The 22375-nt window shown below is 39.5% G+C and overlaps 1 protein-coding gene across 22 annotated transcripts in view; it reads right to left on the bottom strand.

The window, feature by feature from the left end:
- R3HDM2 (R3H domain containing 2) overlaps positions 1-22375 on the bottom strand; it is a 160173-nt gene that overhangs the window by 40592 nt on the left and 97206 nt on the right. For 19 of the 22 annotated variants that reach the window (XM_070789406.1, XM_070789405.1, XM_070789412.1 and 16 more), the window contains one exon: positions 4671-4870. In XM_070789406.1, the coding sequence (XP_070645507.1) occupies positions 4671-4835 (165 nt within the window). In that variant the 5' untranslated portion in view covers positions 4836-4870. Of the gene's footprint in view, positions 1-4670; positions 4871-9701; positions 9851-22375 lie in introns of all 22 variants that reach the window. The other 3 variants (XM_070789409.1, XM_070789408.1, XM_070789410.1) reach the window with 1 other exon arrangement.

Below are 22375 nucleotides of genomic sequence, written 5' to 3'. Positions count from 1 at the left end.
ACAGAACAGTAAGTCTCCTTTTACATGTGTTCCCCAGCTACCTGGATCCCTCCTAAAGGATCAACTAGTATTGAATTTCTTGTAATCTTTCCAGAGATCTTTTATGCATCTATAAGTTTATTGTACTTGTGTACACACACTTTAAAAAAAAAAAAAAGGAGATTGTACACACTGTCCTAAACCTTACTTTTAAACTTTTCTTCAAGGATATACCTCCACAGAAGAGATACTGTTTTTCTTAGTGGCTACATGGTATTCCTTTGTGTGGCCATACACAAACTGGACCATTTAGGATGTTTCTCATGTTTGTTAGTATAAACAATGCTTCAATGACTATATCATTGAGTATACCTGCAAATACTGTACAGTCCATTTAAAATTTTTATAATGTATTGCTAAATTGCCCTTCAGAGAACTTATACCAATTTCAGTCAGTTCAGTTGCTCAGTCGTATCCAACTCTTTGCAACACCATGGACTGCAGCATGCCAGGCTTCCCTGTCCATCACCAACTCCTGGAGCTTGCTCAAACTCATGTCTATCACGTTGGTGATGCCGTACAACCAACTCATCCCCTGTTGTCCCCTTCTCTTTCTGCCTTCAATCTTTCCCAGCATCAGGGTCTTTTCAAATGAGTCAGTTCTTTGCACCAGGTGGCCAAAGTATTGGAGTTTCAGCTTCAACATCAGTCATTCCAATGAATATTCAGGACTGATTTCCTTTAGGATGGACTGGTTGGATCTCCTTGCAGTCCAAGGGACTCTCAAGAGTCTTCTCCAACACCACAGTTCAAAAGCATCAATTCTTCAGCTCAGTTTTCTTTATAGCCCAACTCTCACATCCATATATGACTACTGGAAAAACCATAGCTTTGACTAGACAGACCTTTGTTGGCAAAGTAATGTCTCTGCTTTGTAATATGGTGTCTAGGCTGGTCATAGCTTTTCTTCCAAGGAGCAAGTGTCTTTTAACTTCATGGCTGCAGTCACCAAATGCAATGATTTTGGAGCTTAAGAAGATAAAGTCTGTCACTGTTTCCATTGTTTCTCCATCTATTTGCCATGAAGTGATGGGACTGGATGCCATGATCTTAGTTTTCTGAATGCTGAGTTTTAAGCCAGCTTTTTCACTCTCCTCTTTCACCTTCATCAAGAGGCTCTTTAGTTCCTCTTTACTTTCTGCCATAAGGGTGGTATCATCTGCATATCTAAGGTTATTGATATTTATCCCAGTAATCTTGATTCCAGCTTGTGCTTCATCCAGCCTGTCATTTCTCATGATGTACTCTGCATATAAATTAAATAAGCAGGGTGACAATATACAGCCTTGACATACTCCTTTCCCAATTTGGAACCAGTCTGTTCCATGCCTGGTTCTAACTGTTGCTTCTTGACTGCATACAGATTTCTTAGGAGGCACGTCAGGTGGTCTGGTATTCCCATCTCTTCAAGAATTTTCCAGTTTATTGTGATCCACACAGTCAAAGGCTTTAGCATAATCAATAAAGCAGAAGTAGATGTTTTTCTGGAACTCTCTTGCTTTTTCAATGATCCAGAGGATGTTGGCAATTTATCTCTGGTTCCTCTGCCTTTTCTAAATCCAGCTTGAACATCAGGAAGTTCATGGTTCACGTACTGTTGAAACCTGGCTTGGAGGATTTTGAGCATTACTTTGCTGGCTTGTGAGATGAGTGTAACCGTGTGGTAGTTTGAACATTCTTTGGCATTGCCTTTCTTTGTGACTGGAATGAAAACTGACCTTTTCCAGTCCTGTGGCCACTGCTGAGTTTTCCAGATTTGCTGGCATACTGAGTGCAGCACTTTAACAGCTTCATCTTTTAGGATTTGAAATAGTTCAACTGGAATTCCATCACCTTCACTAGCTTTGTTTGTAGTGATGCTTCCTAAAGCCCACTTGACTTCACATTCCAGGATGTCTGGGTCTAGGTGAGTGATCACACCACTGTGGTTATTTGGGTCATGAAGATCTTTTCTGAATAGTTCTTCTGTGTATTCTTCCACCTCTTCTTAATATCTTCTGTTTCTGTAAGATCCATACCATTTCTGTCCTTTATTGTGCCCATCTTTGCATGAAATGTTCCCTTGGTATCTCTAACTTTATAAATACCAATTTATATCTCTACAAAAATGTATAAATCTGTGAATTTCTCAGAATGCATAATTTTCATTTAATAGTCAAACACATACTGAAGGCCTAGTGCTAACTTAGTTAGCAGACCCCATGCTAACTACTGGAGGATACAAAGATAAAAGACAGAAGCCTTGTCAAAAAGGAACTCATAACTCTGCTGAAGAAGACAGACAAATGGACAATTACAATATAGGATATTAAGTGCATTACAGAGGTACTTATGAAGTGCTATAGGAGTGCAAGTATCTAAGACCTAGGAATTCATAAATTCATATGTTCATAAATAATGAGTGCCTGCAAGGAACTGTGTTGGGCCTTAGAGATACAATGATGAGACTAAACTGACCTGGCAAAGGCCAGGGAAAGAACACCAAGGAAGGCGTTCTAGTTAGAGAAAGCATGTATAAAAGCATGCTTTCTCCAAACTTTTCAGCTCCAATTTATAACAGGGACCAGGGAATCCGTTAGGCTGAAGCATAGAATGTCAGAGGTGGATGGATAGCAGGCAAGGGGCTAGGTCACAATATGCCATGCTGACAAATTTGGGACTTAGCCTAGGGCATGAAGAGACACAGAAAGGTTGAAGAGAATTAACACAATCAGATCGTTATTTCATAGCCATCTTTCTAAAGCAGTATGGTAGATGAATCAGAGGGGATTACAAGTATAAAGGCAGAAAGCCTAGCTCAGTTCTTTAAAGGACCCACCTAAGAGTTCAGTATTTGTTACGTCAGGGCTTGCCCATTCTAAACTGAATCTCAGAACCTGTCTTACATAGCACTGTTTTCATGCCAAAGATGTTCTGAATTCCAATTGCTGATTCCAAGAATATGTCTCAGAGCACAAGTAATGAAAGTACCCTTTCCTCAAACTTTCCAGCTCCAATTCATAATATTCTAGAACAATATTTGGAACTATCCAGTTCTAATTCATAACAGGTACTCTCAGCATCAGTAAGATTCTTAGGGAGACTTAAGACTTGAGAGGAAGGTAAGAGAAAGAGCAAAATTTTTAGTGTTACTGAAGACGAATACTGGTAGAGGGGAGAAGGCTTCTGAAGGGTGGCCAAGGGTGGCCAAGAATGAAGACTTTGTAGAAGGAGCAGGAGCTCCAGGAAATGGCAGCAGCAACTCAACCTGCACTAGCAGCCACGAAAGGAGTCTGAGGGGAGGCAGGTTCCCTTCCCAGCCTCCCACACAACCTATCCAGACATATAGGTGAAGACATTCTTAAACCAAGTAAGTATCCATAAGGCATATAAAACCTATAGTCATCCTTTCTTTTCTGCCTATCTTCAAGAAGAACATACAACAGGAGTTCAGAACACCACTTAAAATAGTCTCCTGAGAACAGAGTAACTTGAACTCAAAAGTTCATTTAATTATTATCGTCCATGTAACATGACAGCACATAATTAAATATTCAGCACTTATCTGTCCTGAGGATTTAAAATTCATTATTGGTATCAGTGGAAGCTAAAAGTAGAGCTGCAACAGCGGCAGACTGTCTCCCCAAACCCTGGAAGGATGGGTGGGGAATGACAACTCACATGCAAAAGATAATGGAAAGAAAAGCAGCCATGACACAGATCTGGCAAACTGTAAGAGGAAAAACAGTAGAAAAAGCAGGTAGCTAGAGAACAAAATATTCAGAGTTGTCTGATTTTAATTTAATTTATCCCTTCGTGTTGTTGCTGTCTTAAAGACAAGGCCTAGGTGAACTGGTTGTCCAGAAAAATCATGCTTCAAGTCTCCAGACCCTCAAATATGTTATTGCTACTGTTGTTTAAACTAACTGCAGTTAACAGTCTACCTCCTAGGCATATAATAAAGACCAGTCTCACCCCTGGGCAAGGAAAGGATTTATGCTATTTCAGCTTGGGTAACAGAGGAAACTAGTTGTAACCACAAGGAAGAGAACTGAAACAGGTAAACTAGAGAAGGCTCAGAGGCCGGGCTGGCTGGGTACCAAAAAGGAGCCCTGGAAGAAGCTCGGCTGGCAATCTACTGCCATCATATCTGCACTGCAGTATGAATTTGGATGGAAAACAACATGGCAACCAAAGAATAAAATTCTTCTCACGCACATTTACCAAGTGGCAAGTTCAGAGACTATTTCTGATCCAGAAAATACTGACTGCTTTAACACAACCAGAATATGAATTTAACACTGTATAAAGCCAGGCAGTTCTCATTTTAAGAGTTTATTATAAGCCATATTATGACATTAAATATCACTATATAGTTTATTTTTTGATCATTAAAAAAATATCAAAATGTAGCAAGAACCAGTGTTACTCAGGTCCTAACAGATTAGGGATTTCATTCTGTTTTCTTTGAACTTCATTGTGGACTCTGACAAAAAGTGGAAGAGATATTTCTTGAGAACTGAAGCTTGGCTTTTAGGGAGATTCCAATGTCTGTGTAAGTGACTGGCTTCCTATAGGTCTCCAATACCACCCATAAGGACATTTCTGTTTTGCTGAGAAGAATGCACACAGGATGCGCTTCTAATCCTTACCTGTGTCTCCTGACGCAAACTGGTATCTTCACTCTCTTTCTCAATTTCTTCTTTGCTTGGAGTCTTAGATATAAACTTGTTTTTGTTTACAGATTCTTCCACCAGCTTTTTTTCCGATTCTTTCATTATTTCCAGGGTCTCTTGAGTAGTGTTGCTGTTAGACATCTTCTTCAATAGAATACAGTAGCCTCTATGGACTCCTAAAAAAACATGAAATGCATTAAACAGGAGTTGTGCATCTATAGTTAATACACTTACAAGATTAGTATTTCACACGAAGCCTACAATAGCCTTCCTATAACCCAGTATAGGGTTCTTTGATAAATGTTGCCCCTAGACAAAAAATTTCATTTTTTTTTTAACTTTAGGGTGTGGTGTGTTTTTTTTTAACTTTAGGGTGTAGCTCAGTCATATCCAACTCTTTGTGACCCTGTAGACTGACTATAGCACCTGCCAGGCTCCTCTGTCCATGGGATTCTTCAGGCAAGAATAATGGAGTGGGTAGCCATTCCCTTCTCTAGGGGATCTTCCCAACCCAGGGATCAAATGCAGGTCTCCTGAGGTAAAACTGACATAAATTTCATATATTTAAAATGTACTAGGAGAAGGAAATGGCAACCCACTCCAGCATTCTTGCCTGGAGAATCCCATGGACAGAGGAGCCTGGCAGGCTATAGCCCATGGGGTCATAAGAGTCAGATTTAGCAACTAAACCATCACCACAGGAATTCTCTGGCAGTCCAGTGATTAGGACTCCACATTTTCACTGCTGAGGGCCCAGGTTCAATCCCTGGTGGGGAATTAAGATCCTGCAAGCCACGTGGTACAGCCAAAAGAAATGTACAATTTGATGAATTATGAAACATGCATACATTTGTGAAACATCATCCCAATCAAAACAGTGGGCATATTATAAAAGCTTCCTCCTGCTCCTTTATAAGCCCATCCTCCCCTCTCCATATTCCCAGCCAACCACTGTCACTACAGTTCTGTCTCCATTTTCTAGAATTTTACATCATACACTATATGGATTCTTTTACTCAGCATAATTATTTTGAGATTCACCAGGATTCAGTTCTAAAGCAATGCAGTATAAAGTCCCCTTGGCATTTTATTTTCCCTCCCTTGTTCCCTCCAGAAATTTGCTCACATTTTCAGCTTGAGCACTTCACAGAGTTAACTCACCAGACTCTCCTCAGAACGGAGGAAAATATAAAGCTCTATTCAATACTAGAGAAGACCACTCTTCTTTCCCAAGGGAGAACCCCTACAGCTACCACAAACCACAACACTGTTAACAACTTCAAGTGTTTCCTCCATCAAAAAAGCAGCAAAATCAGACAATGTTTACAGAATCTTAAATTCTTTCTTTTATCTTAAGCAAACTGAAAAGGTAAGAAGAGTTTGTAGTCATCTCCTCTTCAGAAAGACCAGGTCTCTCCCTGGAGGAAGGGAGAATCTTTGCTTTGCTATTCACTATTTGAGTTCAGTCACTTTACTGGGTCCCAAAAACACAGAGATTTATACTGCAGGGGTTGCTAGCTCTTGTCACTTGCTATAGCTACAAGAAACCCTGTAATAAGGTCAACATAGTAATCTCAGCACATATTCAGAAACAGAAGCTGATGCTCTATACAAAGATTCATGTTCTCAACAACTGTTGAAGTCAAACATACTTAGCTCCAACAATGGTTTATAATAGAGGCTTCCCCTTACATGGATTACTGACTGTACTTGAATCCTAAATAATTCTTTCCCCTCTTTAAAAAGATAAGACTGGAAACCCTCTCAGATGCTGTGTCTCTTGGCATGTGACCCTAGAAACTAAGCTAAACAAACAGAAGTGCTTCAAGAAAATTGTCATGCCAGACATTTTTTCCTCCTTCAAATCAGTTTCAAGGATAAGACCCAGAAGGTTCTTAAGAAGCATGTGTAACCTCAACCTGGTATAAATTAGTCTGCAAGATTATTGCTTTGTTCACCTTTTGGTAGCTCCTGAGCAGCTGCCTGGAGACTCAGTTTAAAAGGCCAAAGTCACTCATACAATCAGTCATACAGTTGAATTTAAAGATGAGAAACACTGGAAGATACTGACTACACAAGGAAAATGGCTGATATTTTATTTTTTAATTGATTCAGTGTCTGGAGATTTCTATAAAAAGACTTCCCTGGTGGTACAGCGGTTAAGAATCCACCTTCCAATGCAGAGGATGTGAGTTTGATCCCTGGTCAGAGAGCAAAAACCCCACATGCCATGGGGCAACTAAGTCCGTGTGCCAAAACAACTGAGCCCATGTACTCTGAAGACCATGTGCCACAACTCCAGAGAAGCCTGAGCACTGCAACAGAAGCTGCCACGTGCCATAACGAAGACATAATGCAGCCAAATAATTTCTCTTTAAAGTTATAACCTACAGAGCTTATGGTCATTGGCTGCACATGGGAACTGCATACACACATATACTTGTCTTTTCTCTCCATGGACAAATAAAGCCTCAATTCTCTTCAGTCTGAAGGATAGTAAAACTTAGTACATCCCTTCTCTGTATCTCTTAGCTGGGAAACATCAATAAAGATGAGAACTGGAAAAGTTCTTAGATGCAACCTCATGCGATCATCCCCATCCTCCCCAAAGAAGAGTTCTTTTGTGTGAGTTCCTGAGAGGAACTTTCTTTCTTCTAGAAAACTCCCAGGACAGGATCAACTCACCATTTTATAGCCTTAACTTGTGACTCAGCTGGTAAAGAATCCGCCTACAATGTGGGAGACCTGGGTTCCATCCATGGATTGGGAAGACCCCCTGGAGAAGGGAAAAGCTATCCACTCCAGTATTCTGGCCTTGAGAATTCCATGGACTGTATAGTCCATGGGGTCACAAAGAGTCGGACACGACTGAGCGACTTTCACTTTCACTGTTGTATAGTTTCTCCCTATAGAAAGCTATGAACGGTTTCAATCCTGACCCTAAATCTGCCTTCAGAGTCAAACAAAATTAAGTTTACTACTTTTACCACATGATAGATCTTTAATATTTTTCTTTTTCAGGCTTAAATAACCTTAAACAGATTACTCTGTCAGAAAGAAAAATTAGAGGTGGGGAGTGGGGAAAACTGGATGAAAGTGGTCAAAAGGTACACACCCCTAGTGAAAAGATACGTAAGTACTGGAGATGTAATGACTATAGAGATGACAACAGTTAACTGCATGGTATATTTTGAAAGCTGCTAAAAGAGTAGCTCCTAAAAGTTCTCATCAAAAGAAAAAAAAAATTTTTGGCCTGGAATTGTATTTAATTGAATTGAAAAAATTCACTCAACATAAATTAAGCACTTTGAAGTGAATTCAGTGGATTTAATATATTCACAATGTTGTGTAACCACCACCTCTGTCTAGTTGCAAAACATTTTCATCAACCTAGAAGGAAACCCGGAGAAGGAAATGGCACCCCACTCCAGTACTCTTGCCTGGAAAATCTCATGGGCAGAGGAGCCTGGTAGGCTGTAGTCCATGGGGTTGCTAAGAGTCAACACGACTGAGCAACTTCACTTTCACTTTTCACTTTCATGCATTGGAGAAAGAAATGGCAACCCACTCCAGTGTTCTTGCCTGGAGAATCCCAGGGACGGGGGAGCCTGGTGGGCTTCCGTCTACTGGGTCACACAGAGTCGGACACGACTGAAGCGACTTAGCAGCAGCAGCAGCAGCAGCAGAAGGAAATCATCTATGAGAAAATGGATGTTAACTAAACTTATTGTGGTAATCATTTCATAGTATATGTATGTGAAATTATTAAGCAGTATACTTAAACTATGGTTTTTCCAGTGGTCATGTATGGATGTGAGAGTTGGACTGTGAAGAAAGCTGAGCACCGAAGAATTGATGCTTTTGAACTGTGGTGTTGGAGAAGACTCTTGAGAGTCCCCTGGACTGCAAGGAGATCCAACCAGTCCATTCTGAAGGCGATCAGCCCTGGGTGTTCTTTGGAAGGAATGATGCTAAAGCTGAAACTCCAGTACTTTGGCCATCTCATGCAAAGAGTTGACTCATTGGAAAAGACTCTGATGCTGGGAGGGATTGGGGGCAGGAGGAGAAGGGGATGACAGAGGATGAGATGGCTGGATGGCATGACCGACTCAATGGACGAGAGTTTGAGTGAACTCCAGGAGATGGTGATGGACAGGGAGGCCTGGCATGCTGCGATTCATGGGGTCGCAAAGAGTCAGACATGACTGAGTGACTAAACTCAACTGAACTGAACACTTTTAACTTATACAGAGCTATCTATCAATTAAATCTCAATAAAACTGAAAAAATGGGAGAAAGTGGTATGGAAAAATATAAAGTAGCAGTTGTTTCTTTTTCCAGGATGGGTTTCAATTACCAAACAGGTATATTGTCAAATCAGAATAATAACTTTACAGCTCCTCTTTACGTCTAAGGCAGAAAAGGCTCAACTGTCTGGACAGCTGGACTAATAATAACTTCATGGTGTCCAAGCACTGTTATTCAGTCAAAGCACTAATGAAAAATTCAACTAAAAACAAAAAACAGTCTTTCATAACAGCCACTTGTGGAATATCGTCACACATTCCAACTTAAGTTGCAGGGAGTCACATGGTTTCCTTCACTCACTGGGAAACAGGAAAACTTGAACTTTAGATTAAGATATCCATAAAATAGACAGTGATTAATGCACCCACTTTTAAGAATTCTGACAGTCATTTCCACTGAGACTACTGGCCTCTTAAAGATCTGTGTAAAACAAAGTAATTCTTACTCTAAGGAAAGAGGAAGCAGCAGAGGAAACAGTACAGTAGACCTTATACTGGCTGCCTATCCAAATCTCCTCTTTCTCCCACACTTCTCCAGCCCAGATTTCCTCTTGTGTTTGCTTTCCTCTGAGGACACGATCAGCAAAGGTGATCCTGTCCCTGAGTCCTATGAGGTGGATCCTAATTAGCTAGACTAATCGTGGTAATTCTGTTTTCTTTTGTGAATGGGTTGGGAAGGGACAAGTGACTCAATCATTACCAGCTAGACATGAGAGGGCTTTGCTGGGTGGGTGGCTTTAAAGAAAGGCCATTGTATTTGAAAAAAAAAAGAAAAAAAAGCCACTAGAGAAATGCTTTTCTTCTGCTGAAGGTTGTCTTCTGTGTAGATGATGCCTGGACTGCAACAACCTACAAACACACGGAGAAGGGTGCATCAGAGAGAGTAAGCTAGTAATGAGAGGTCAGAGTGTTACTATCCTAGAGTTAAGACCCATCACAAGATACATGGAGGTCAAATCTGTATTACTTCGCTGGGGTTCTGTTTTGTTCTATAATTTTAACTACAGTCACTTCTAACCCTGTAATCCTACGCAGAAGGCTCTCTTTATCTGTTGGGACATAAGGATCCCTGGAAACAATTTTTTCTGGGCCAAAACAAAGCAAAAGTTGTAGCCAAGGGACAAGATAATTTATTAGCAGGAAGAAAGGAAGAAAAGAAAGAAAGGTCTTTAAAGAGCAAAAGTAAAGTCAGCAGATAAGGGATAAAAGGCAAAGAAACAATTTCCGCTGTGGATGGCTTATTCAATGAAGAAAGGAACTATTTCATATATAACTTGACTAAAACAAAACAAGACAGTAAGCTCCCAAGAGAGCCTAGACGGTGTGCTTCCCTACTACCTATTTGGGTACACTGTACATTTCACCCTGGCAAATAGCACAATTTTAAGGCAGAGTGTCTCCTGAGGACACTCAGTGGCTTGAAGCTGCACAGAGGGACTGTCAGAAGTGAGGGGCAAGGAGAGGGAGTGAGGAAATAGGATGATACAGGAGAAGATGATTGGAAGCCAAGATTTGGCAATTTTTTTCAGGGAGAATATTGCATATTCCCCATAAATTTTTTGACTGCCAAGGTAAGTACCTTCCAGAGCACAATGATATTATATATCCTTCCATCAACTCTATAAAAACCTTCTAGGCATTGTGCCAAAAAGAATATAGAGAGGATATTCAGAGATAGAAGGGCAATTTAATTTTCTTCCTTTTAATCTATGACCAGGTAGAGAGAACACAAGAAAGAAGAAAATAACTAGAGGCTAAAAATTCTGACTTACTCTGTGGCAAAATCCCTATAAACTTTCTAATCCTTTTCTAATTTATACATCAATAGTAAGTTACTCCCAACTGATACTCATACTGAAAAAATACTTAAAATCCAGGGGCTCAGAAGAATGGATAAACAAATTGTGGTATATTCATATAACAGAATACTATTCAACAATTTAAAAAATGAACTTTTGGTATCTGCTTTCCTCTGAGGACACATGATTAGGGAAGGTGACCCTATCCCTGAGCCCCTAGAAGGCGGATCAATCATGGTAATTCTGTTTCTTTTTTGAGACTTGAGAAGAAAGAACTGATTCAATCACCACTGACCCCATTGGCTGTATACTGACATACACAAAAACATGCATGGATTTCAAAACTGTATGGTATGGAGTAGGAAATGGCAACCCACTCCAGTATTCTTGCCTGGAAAATCCCCTGGACAGAAGAGCCTGGTGGGCTACAGTCTGTGGGGTTGCAAAGAGTCAGACACAACTGATTGAATGCACACACACACATAGTTGATTTATAGTTAGTTTCAGTTGTATAACAGTGATTCAGTAAACTACATTATTATAAAAAAAAAAACTGTATGGTAGGTAGAAGAAAGCAAATCTCTTTCCCTAAAAATATAGACTATGTAAATCCACTTACATGAATTTCAAGAACAGGCAAAACTACCCGACAGTGGTTTAAATCAGAAAGGTTTGGGGGTAAAATACTGATTCAAAAGAGACATAAGGGATCCTTTAGGAGTGATGGAAATATTCTGCTTTGTTTGGGGTAGTGGTCACATGGGTGTATATAAATGTCAAAACTTAATTATTATTAACTGAGTGCTTAATATTTGTGTGTTTTACTGTATGTTATTATTTTTTTTTTTTTACTGTATGTTATTTAAACACACATACATACACAAAGAGAAAAAAAATGCCCTTAGGAGTCAAGACAGTGGGGACAAAATATTCATAGGTTTAAAATGACAGGTTAGGGGTACTCTTTCTGCCCCCTTCTGATGCCTATGTCAGAAGCTTTCTCTATCTCCTTTATACTTTAATAAAACTTAAAAAAAATAAATAAATAAAATGACAGGTTAAAAACAAAACAAACTGTACAGACACTCATGATGGCTTAGCCTATTGATACATTCTTTGACACTGGAGTTAGGACAAAAGGAAAAACCATTAATGTTTATTGAGCACAATTATGAACCTGGTGACTTTATGTACTTCAAATTATATCCACGATGAGTAGTTAAGGAATTTATCCAAGGTCACACTACTATTAAATGACAGAATCAGACCTCTTGTGCTGATGCCAAAGTCTACATTCTTTCTATGACTCTGATTACTGTTTCTATACATTTCTTTAATCCTAACAAAACGTTAGGGTATTTTTCAGATGAAGAAACCAAAGCTCTGAGGAATTAAATAACTTTCTCAAGCTAATACAATGAGGGGGCAAAGGCAAGATTCTAGCCTAGCTGTGTCTGAAACCTAAACCAAAGTTCTAGGTGTCCCAAGGTAGACATTCAAGAGCGTTCTGGGACATGAAGTACGGGATGGAAGGAGTGCCCAGATCCAAGGTCTCCCTTCAGAGAGTGTCGGTGGGGGACATACTTTGGAGCTTGCAAACTCTCCCATTTTTTGCCTCAATCTGAGTCACCTCTCAGGACTTTAAATTTTTTACAGTTTATAGAAAATATCTTGTTTGATCTTCTCAAGGTATAAAATATCATCATTTAATAAATAAAATACATTACTGAGGGCCATACAGCCTGTAAAAGAAGCTAGAATTCAAACCAGGTCTTCTTGATTCCAAAATCCCATGTTCTTTCCACTACAGTGTCCAAAGGATAAAAAGAAAAAAAATTATGGTAACTGTATGTCTGAAAAGGAAAACTGGTTCAACTGCCCTTGGGACAAGGACAAGAAAGAAGGCTGTACTGAGTAATGACAGATACAGGTCCAACACTCCCTTCTCGTCATAAAGAGAAAGCAAAATACGGGGGAATAGAGTATAAAGCACTTATGGAACATGTAAAGCTATAGCTACGTGACAGTCACCAAGTCTTTTAAAGATTTCAGAAGTCAAATGTCATAGGTTTCACTAGTACTAAGCCAATAAAAGCAACAACAACAACTGTGCCAATTCTCCAAATCAGGGAAGCGTGAGAAAACCATTCTACTCTATAAATGCAAAAGGATTCACTGGTGTGTAAGGGAGGCCACAGTTGGCTGATGTCCACAGCAATTCCTTAGGCAAAGTAAAGAGAGAAACAATATCGAAATGTTCTGAACATGTATCCTCTTTCTTTGCTCAGTATCTGTTACGGTTGTACTTGCCCCAAAATGAGAGCTGCAGGTGCTCTGATTAATGGACTGAAGTGTCAGTTGGGCTTCATTATAGTTTTATCAGCTTCTCTACATTCTTGGCCAAAAATGCCCATTTTATTTCCTTGAGCAAAAGAGAACAAATCATATTTCCTCCTCTTTCAAACAAAAAGGAGCAGTGCTCCAACAGTGGAGCTCCTCTACTACTTCCATTTTCTTTAGCTTTATCACAGTAATGCCACTATGGAGAAAATAACACAGAATTTTAGAAATGGAAAAGACTTTGAAAGTTCACATTGTCTTTTCCCACATCCTGGCAAAACTGCTCCCAACTAAACCCAGACAAGACATGCTAGCAAAGAAAACAAAAAAAATAACAATTTACCTATTGCTTATGGCATTTCAAGATGCCTTCTCTTGCAAACTTAAAACACTATGCAGCTAAGTGTGTATTACCCACTGTGATGAACTCAGAGGTCAACCTATGAGGTGGAGAGGGCACTTAAGCCAACAATTTAGTTTTAAAATAATCTTTCAAAATCTAAACCTGAATGTGAGTTCAGAGAAATAAGGTAAGAACAATCTAATTTCACATGAAGGAACTGGAAAACTTTAAGAATCATTACTCCTTAAGCCTCCACTACAAAGGAGAGCCTGCTTTTCATTCCCCAATATCCAATCACCTCTCTCTTAATACAACTATTGATTTTCAGTTGGGCACACGGCTGACTGTAAAAATGTTATACATATTCTAACTTTCATTATAGCTAAAAATGAATGTGTGACTAGGTGTGGTCCATGGGATATAAGTAGAAAGAAGTATTATTATGGCTGGATTGTGTCCTCTCAAAATTCACATGCTGAAGCCCTATCCACTCCCTTACCCCAGTACTTCAGAATGTGACTATATTTGGAGATAGGGCCTATAAAGAAAAAAACCATGGGAGTACACAGTAAACAGGCCATTTGGAAATCCAAGAGAGAGGCTTCAGGAAAATTCCAATCTGCTGACACCTTGATCTTGAGACTTCTAGCCTCTAGAACTGTGAGAAAAGAAATTTCTGTTGTTTACACACTCCTGTTTGTGGTATTTTGTTACAGCACCCCCAGGAAACTAATAAAAATAGTAAATAGAACTTGTATGAAGTATCCCTAATAGAAACAGATGGCCCTTCTTCACTGATCCCTGATTCTTGCTGTCTTGAATGCAGAAGTAAAGGCTGGCACTTCACTCATCATCTGAGGCTATGAGTTGATAGGATTGAAAACCATAGACAGTGGGGCAACAGAAGAAACCTAACTCCTTGATGAGACCAACCCTGGATTGGATTGGCTACCTCTGGATTTCTTAAATGTAAGAGAAAGACTTCTTTTGTCTTATTTAAGATACTATTTAAATTTTGCTGTAATATATATTAAAAGCACATACACTCTCTTAAAAAATGATAAAAAATAATACCAGACCACCTTACCTGCCTCCTAAGAAATCTGTATGCAGGTCAAGAAGCAACAGTTAGAACTGGACATGGAACAACAGATTGGTTCCAAATTGGGAAAGGAGTACATCAAGACTGTATATTGTCACCCTGCTTATTTAACTTATAAATGCAGAGTACATCATGTGAAATGCCGGGCTGGATGAAGCACAAGCTGGAATCAAGGTTACCAGGAGAAATATCAATAACCCAGATACGCAAATGACACTACACTTATGGCAGAAAGTGAAGAGGAACTAAAGAGCCTCTTGATGAAAGTGAAAGAGGAGAGAGGAAAAGCTGGCTTAAAACTCAGCATTCAAAAAACAAAGATCATGGCATCCGGTCCCATCACTTTATGGCAAATAGATGGAGAAACAATGGAAACAAGTGACAGACTTTATTTTTTGGGATTCCAAAATCACTGCCCATGGTGACTGCAGCCATGGAATTAAAAGACGCTTGCTCCTTGGAAGAAAAGCTATGACCCACCTAGACAGCATATTAAAAAGCAGAGACATTGCTTTACCAAAAAAGGTCCATCTAGTCAAAGCTATGGTTTTTCCAGTAGTCATGTATGGATGTGAGAGTTGGACTATAAAGAAAGCTGAGCCCCAAAGAATTAATGTTTTTGAACTGTAGTGTTAGAGAAGACTCTTGAGAGTCCCTTGGACTGCAAGGAGATCAAACCAGTCAATCCTAAAGGAAATCAGTCCTGAATACTCATTGGAAGGACTGATGCTGAAGCTGAGCTCCAATACTTTGGCCACCTGATGGGAAAGAACTGACTCATCTGAAAAGACCCTGATGCTGGGAAAGATTAAAGGCAGGAGGAGAAGGGGACAAAAGAGGATGAGATGGTTGACGGCATTATAGATTCAATGAACAAGAATTTGAGCAAGCTCCAGGAGTTGGTGATGGACAGGAAAGCCTGGCATGCTGCAGTCCATGGGGTTGCAAAGAGTCGGACATGACTGAGCATCATTAAAGGGTGAGTTAGGGATGGCTTCCCCTTCAACGATCACTGCCTTGTTGTCGTAAAGGGGTGCACATAACTCCGTAAAGCTATGAGCCATGCTGTGCAGGGTCACCCAAGATGGACAGGTCATAGCAGAGAGTTCTGACAAATGTAATCCACTGGAGGAAGGAATGCAAACCACCTCAGTATAACCGTGAGAACCATGAGAATCTTGCATACTGGGCTTCAGCATTATGTGAACCAAGAACTTCCAGATGTCCAAACTGGGTTTAGAAAAGGAAAAGGAACTAGAGACCAAGTTGCCAACATTCACTGGATTATACCAAGAGAATTCCAGAAAAACATCTATCTCTGTTTCATCGACTACACTAAAACCTTTGACTGTGTCAATCATGAAAAACCGTGGAAAGCTGTCAGAGAGATGGGAATATCAGACCATCTTACCTGTCTCCTGAGAAACCTACATGCAGGTCAAGAAGCAACAGTCAGAACCCTGTATGGAACAACTGATTGGTTCAAGACTGAAAAAGGAGTATGACAGGACTGTCTGCTGTCACTTTGTTTAACCTATACACTGAGCACATCATGAGAAATGCCAGAATCAAGGTAGGTGGGAGAAACATCAACAACCTCAGATATGCAGATAACATTGTAATGGCAGAAATCGAAGAGGAACTAAAGAGCCTCTTGATGAGGATGAAGGAGGAGAAAGAGCCGGCTTAAGACTAAAGGCTGCAAAAACTAAGATCATGGCATCTGGCCCCATTACTGCATGGTAAATAGAAGGGGAAAACGTGGAACTAGTAACAGATTTCATTTTCTTGGGCTCCAAGATCACTGCAGACGGTGACTGCAGTCATGAAATCAGAAATCAGAAGACAACTGCTTCCTGGCAGGAAAGCGATGACAAACACACCTAGACAGTGTGTTGAAAAGCAGAGACATTACTTTGCCAATAAAGGTCCGGATAGTCAAGGCGATGATCTTCCCAGTGGTCATGTACGGTTGTGACAGCTGGACCGTACAGAAGGCAGAACGGCAAAGAATTGATGCTTTTGAACTGTGGTGCTGGAAAAGACTCCTGAAAGTCCCTTGGGCAGCAGGGAGATCAAACCAGTCACTCTGAAGGGATTTCAACCCTGAATATTCACTGCAAGGACTGAAGCTGAAGCCCCAGTATTTTGGTCATCTGATGTGCACAGACGACTCACTGGAAAAGTCCCCAATTCTGGGAAAGATCGAGGGCAGAAGGAGAAGAGGGCGTCAGAGGATGAGATGGCTGGAAGGCATCACCAGTGCAATGAATATGAACTTGGGCAAACTGCAGGAGATGGTGAGGGACAGGGAGGCCTGGTGTGCTACAGTCCATATGGTCACAGAGATTCGGACACGACTGGGTGACTAAACAACAGTAACAAGGGAAGGCTTTCACAGTCCCTTCTTCTACCTGGTTACTCAGTCTTCTCAGGTCTTTACTCAGATGCCATCCCAGGGAGCTTTTTTCTGGTCACAATAACTAAAATTACAAAATCCCAAATACTTCCCATCCTATTTTTCTAAGGCCTCCCCCACAAAAAGTTAGATACCAAACAGATTTTTTGCTCCTCTCTGCTAAACAGATGAATCTGAAGTTTGGTTTTATTCCTCTGAGACAGAAAGTAACCGTATGAGAAGTTCACAACTCACTCACAGAGACTCAAATGGTTCAAAAGAGGGGAACAGACTCATGGACCTTTTGAGGTCTCTCTCAATCCTTCAAATCTGTAAATAGCCAAGTATGGGAACACTGGAGGAGAGAAGATCAAGACCCATCACAATTTCTCAAGTACTCCTGACACACAATGTAAGAAGAAAAACACAATACTTTTTTTCATTTGCAAGATCTAGAAGGGGTACTTCCTTTATATGAATGAATCATTTTCAGTCATAAGGTACAGAGGAAGATTCATGCCATGATCTGCCGTGACAAGGAACTAACACTGAGTTAAGTGAAATCTCGCTCTTTTATGTTGATAAATATGAACAAGCTAAAGAAATGAAGATGGAGAACTCAGAAGCTACTCCCAGATCATTCTCTAACACCAGATCAAATAATGTGAATATAACATTTACATGGACTATCATATCAGAGTAGAAGAGAAAAAAGAAAAAACAAGAAAAAAAGATGCCAATTTCTGACTCAGCTCTAAAGCTACCAAAATAAGCAAGGCAGCTTCAGATATCAAGACAAATCTCCTCTAGTCTAGAGGCCAGAGTTTGACTTAGACTTGGCATAAGCCCAACTGACTGCAGCAGCAGCTCAACTCACAGACAGGTGAAAGGTATTTCCCACCATATTTTCTCCCAGTCAAATCAAAGCGAGAAGATAATGCATTATTACAACTGTTTACATTAAGCAGGAAATTTTGAAAGGGAAGAGAAAACCACCTTATACCATTCTTGAAACAATTTAGTTCACAACTCTATGTACAGTATTAATGTCATATATCACTGAATAAATGAATTCTGCAAGGTTAGATGATGATGTATTTATGTTCTAACCGCTCATTGGCCCAGGGTCAGCCAATCTGATCCAGGACTCCATGGCAACAGGCTCTATCACTAAGAGCTACAAGATGATATTCCCCTTGCCGCTACCTTTTTTTTTTTTTTTTTTAATAAAACATTTTCCACAGAAACTGCTGCAAATATTGTCAAAAAATAGTCTTCACAGGCAAATAAGAAATGCTGATACACTAAAAATGAATAATAGGGGTAAGAAAGTGAATAGCAATGACAATGAATCGATGCAAATAACAAGGGATCTCCCAAACTCCAGAAATCGTCTCTTGTTTAGCTTCAAAGGAGAAATTCAGGAATCTTTGCACTGTGAAAAATCATAAGTAGGAAAAATTGTGGGGTTAGTATAAATAAAGTGCTGCCTAGCTGAAATTTCAATATTGAAGTGTCCCGTGCCACAATGTATGGAGAAAGCTAAACATTTTAAGACTGCTAATCACTGTAATGAAACTGTCATCTGCCAACATGGATAGACTTAGTGACTATCATAAAGAGTGAAGTAAGTCAGAAAGAGAAAAATAAATATCGCACATTAATGGAATCTTAAAAAAATGATACAGATGATCTTATTTGCAAAGCTGAAATAAGAGACACAGACATAGAGAACAAATTGTATGGATGTCAAGGTGGAAAGGGGTGGGTGGGATGAATTGGGAGGTTGGGACTGACATATAAACACAACTATGTATAAAATAGATAACTAATGAGAACCTACTGTGTAGCACAAGGAACTCTACTTGGTGCTCCATGGTGACTTAAATGGGAAGGAAATCCAAAAAAAGAGGGGATATACGTATATGTATAACTGATTCACTTTGCTGTACAGCATAAACTGACACAGCAGTATAAAGCAGCTATATTAAAAAAAAAAAGAATTCTCCCAACCTTTGTAAGAGGGCTTCCCAGGTGGCTGAGTGGGTAAACAATCTGCCTGCCAATACAGAAGATGCAAGAGATGTGGGTTTGATCCCTGGGTCAGGAAGATCCCCTGGAGGAGGGCATGGTAACCCACACAAGTATTCTTGCCTAGAGAATTCCATGGACAGAGGAGCCTGGCTATAGACCATGGGGTCGCAAAGAGGAGGACACAACTGAAGCAATTGAGCACAACTTTTTTAAGTTTCCCATAACTTTCTTTGAAATGTTAAAACGAACATCAAACTCCAAAGATTTCAGGCTCTTGTTTTCCATATTCTCAAATCAGTCAGTTTGTACAGTTTCTATAATTCTGTATCTGTCCTCTTTTCAACACTCCCCTCCCTCATCACCCTCCACTATCCATAGAGAAAAAACTGCTATGTCCAAATGAGGAAATGTAGTAGTTTCCGTCCCCCACTCCCAATTCTGTAGCTTTGCTTTCCATGGTTTCAGTTACCCAGTCAACTGTAGTCCAAAAATATTGAATGGAAAATTCCAGAAATAAACAATTCTTAAGTGCTGTTCTGAATAGCATGATGAAATCTCAAGCCACCCCATTAAGTCCTGCCCAAGACAGGCATCATCCCTTTGTCCATCATATCCCACCTGTCAGTTACTTAGTAGTCTTCCCAGCAGATCGACTGTCATGGTATTGCAAACACTAGTATTCATATAAGCCTTATTTTACTTAATAATGGTCTTAAAACACAAGTAGTAATGCTGGCAATTTGCATATGCCAAAGAGAAGCCATAAAGTGCTTCCTTTAGGTGAAAAGGTAAAAGTTCTCAACTTGATAAGGAAAAAAAAAAAAAAAACAAAACACCACACTGAGGTCGCTAAGAATGACTCTTCTGTGAAATTGTGAAAAGGGAAAAATAAAACTGTGCTAATTTTGCTGTCACACCTCAGACTGTAAAAGTTATGGCCAGTGCATTATAAGTGCTTAGTAGTTAAGGTGGAAAAGGTATTACATTTGTACAATAAGATATTCTAAGAGAGAAAGAAAACTTTTACTAATTGCCTTTGTTAATCTCCTACTATGTCTAATTTATAAATTAAACTTTTTCATAGGTATGGATGCCTAAGAAAAAGTATATAGTATATACAGGGCCTGGTACTATCCAGGTTTCAGGAATCCACTGGGGGGTCTTGGAACATATCCCCCATGGATAGGGAAGATCTACTGTAATATATTTGCTCTTCACAGTCCATATGTCCCAATTCCTTCACCCTCAGTTGCAGATCTCCTTGAAGTAAAGAGGATTCAAGACAATTATAAACTAGATACAGAGACTAGACCAAAAAGCACATCCTTCCCCCTAGTGGTGCTCATTAATATTCTAAAACCCACCTGATGTATTATAAGGTATCCCCCTTTCCTCACATGCTTTTTGCTAGTAATTGCTACAATATCTCTGTAATAAGCAACTCTGGGCCATATCTTCTGGTATATGGAGGTAAGTGAATGCTAACAAGTAGACAGAATCTGAGGTGTCAGGGCAGAAACTTAGCTGGGAAAGTGTACATTTTCATTTGGTTCACACTGTTGGGTTTTTGGTTTTAACAGTGGTAAAATACACATAACATAAAAATTACCATTTCAATAATTTTTAAGTGTAAATTTCAGTAGTATTAAGTACATTCACATTATTGTGCCTTCTGGAAGAGAAAATGGCCTCAGGCACACAAGCCATGATGTTAAGACTACAGTCATTTTTTCTGTGACTATTTATTAAACATGTATTTATTGTACAAGTCACATATTAAGAACTATAGTTACTATGAAGAATAAGTAGTCAAATTTTAAGAATATCTGACACTACTGCCCAGTAAAAATAGCCACGTGTATTTCCAGAATGTTTTTCATGTGTTGAAAGTAGCTTCTTAGATGCACATCTTAGTTCCCAAGCAAGTCCAAAGTAGATGGAAGTCTACATTTCTTTTTTTATCATCAGCTGAGTTCCAAGAGGTCCATAGGAGTAAGACTAACATGAGAAGCAACGGAAATTCTTAACTGTTTCAAGCTTCCTAAGAATTTTTAAGGAGACAACCCAGAAACAGGGGATAAAAGCAACCTGTAGTGGGACTCATAAATTATATCAAAGCCAAAAAAATTTTAAATCACTGAAGAAAAATCATTACTAGGTCCCCTCTACATCAGTTTCCTTTACACCTTCATATGAGAACACCAGAACATTTCACTCTGGTCCTAAAAGTTCTTTTGTTTTACTATCCTAGGCCAGACAAAATGCTACATGTCTCACAGATGCTCCTGTCCAATATGAAAGGGTTCTGATCCAGGAGCTGATCTTCCTTGGTACATAGGAGCTATTGTTTATCAAGCATTTACTGCATTCCAAACACTATGCTTAGGAATTTACACATCATCATTTATTTTCACTTTAACAGATTCTGCAATTTTACTTTCAGATGCTAACAGAAAGACTTTTATGATTAGAGAAGTACTATAGGCTTTATAGGCTTCCCTGGTAGTTCAGCTGGTAAAAGAATCTGCCTGCAATGCAGGAGACCCCGGTTCAGTTCCTGGATCGGAAGGTTACCCCTGGAGGAGAGCATGGCAACCCACTCCAGTATTCCTGCCTGGAGAATCCCCATGGGCAGAGGAGCATGGCAGGCTACAGTCCATGGGGTCGCAAAGAGTCGGACATGACTGAGCGACTAAGCACACACATAGGCTTTATACTTATAGAAAAGACACACAAGTAGAAATAGAAAAGAAAAATCACCCATATTCTGTAGCTCAGAGATAACTGCTATTAATAACACCAATGTTTTCAGGTATGCTTTTTAAAACTTGGTTTCCATATTCAAATGGAATTTGGATGTTCAGATACATTTGGATGTTTCTACACCTAACAATTTTTATGTAATTTATAGTATACAGAACATTTTTAAAATACCATGCTTTTTTCTACTACTAGAACTGTGACCATTTCTACCATTATTAACTACTTTTACCAACTATCCAATATTCTACTACATACTGGTACCATGACTTATTTAACCATTTCCTTCTTACTGGATATTCAGGAAGCTGTTTATTTTTATAATAAAATAATGCTGTGATGGGTATCTGTGCACTTAAATCTTTATTCACATTTCTCACCAATGCCCTAGGATAAATATGTTCAAGAGTCTTGAAGATAAAAAAATTTCCCCCTTAGTTCATTCCAGAAGCAAGGCCAGTCACATTATCTAATTATAGTGTTTCTCAACGTTCCCCCAGAAACACATAATGTCCACTTAGCACATCCTTTGGCAGTGGCTGGACTTTGAGGACATTCATCTGGGCAGTGCTTCTTACTTTTTATTTTTCTTCAACTT

This window comes from Bos indicus, chromosome 5 (genome assembly GCF_029378745.1).
Source record: "Bos indicus isolate NIAB-ARS_2022 breed Sahiwal x Tharparkar chromosome 5, NIAB-ARS_B.indTharparkar_mat_pri_1.0, whole genome shotgun sequence".
NCBI lineage: Eukaryota > Metazoa > Chordata > Mammalia > Artiodactyla > Bovidae > Bos > Bos indicus.
The sequence above is the reverse complement of the archived record's forward strand: the minus strand, read 5'-3'. Positions and strand labels throughout refer to the sequence as shown.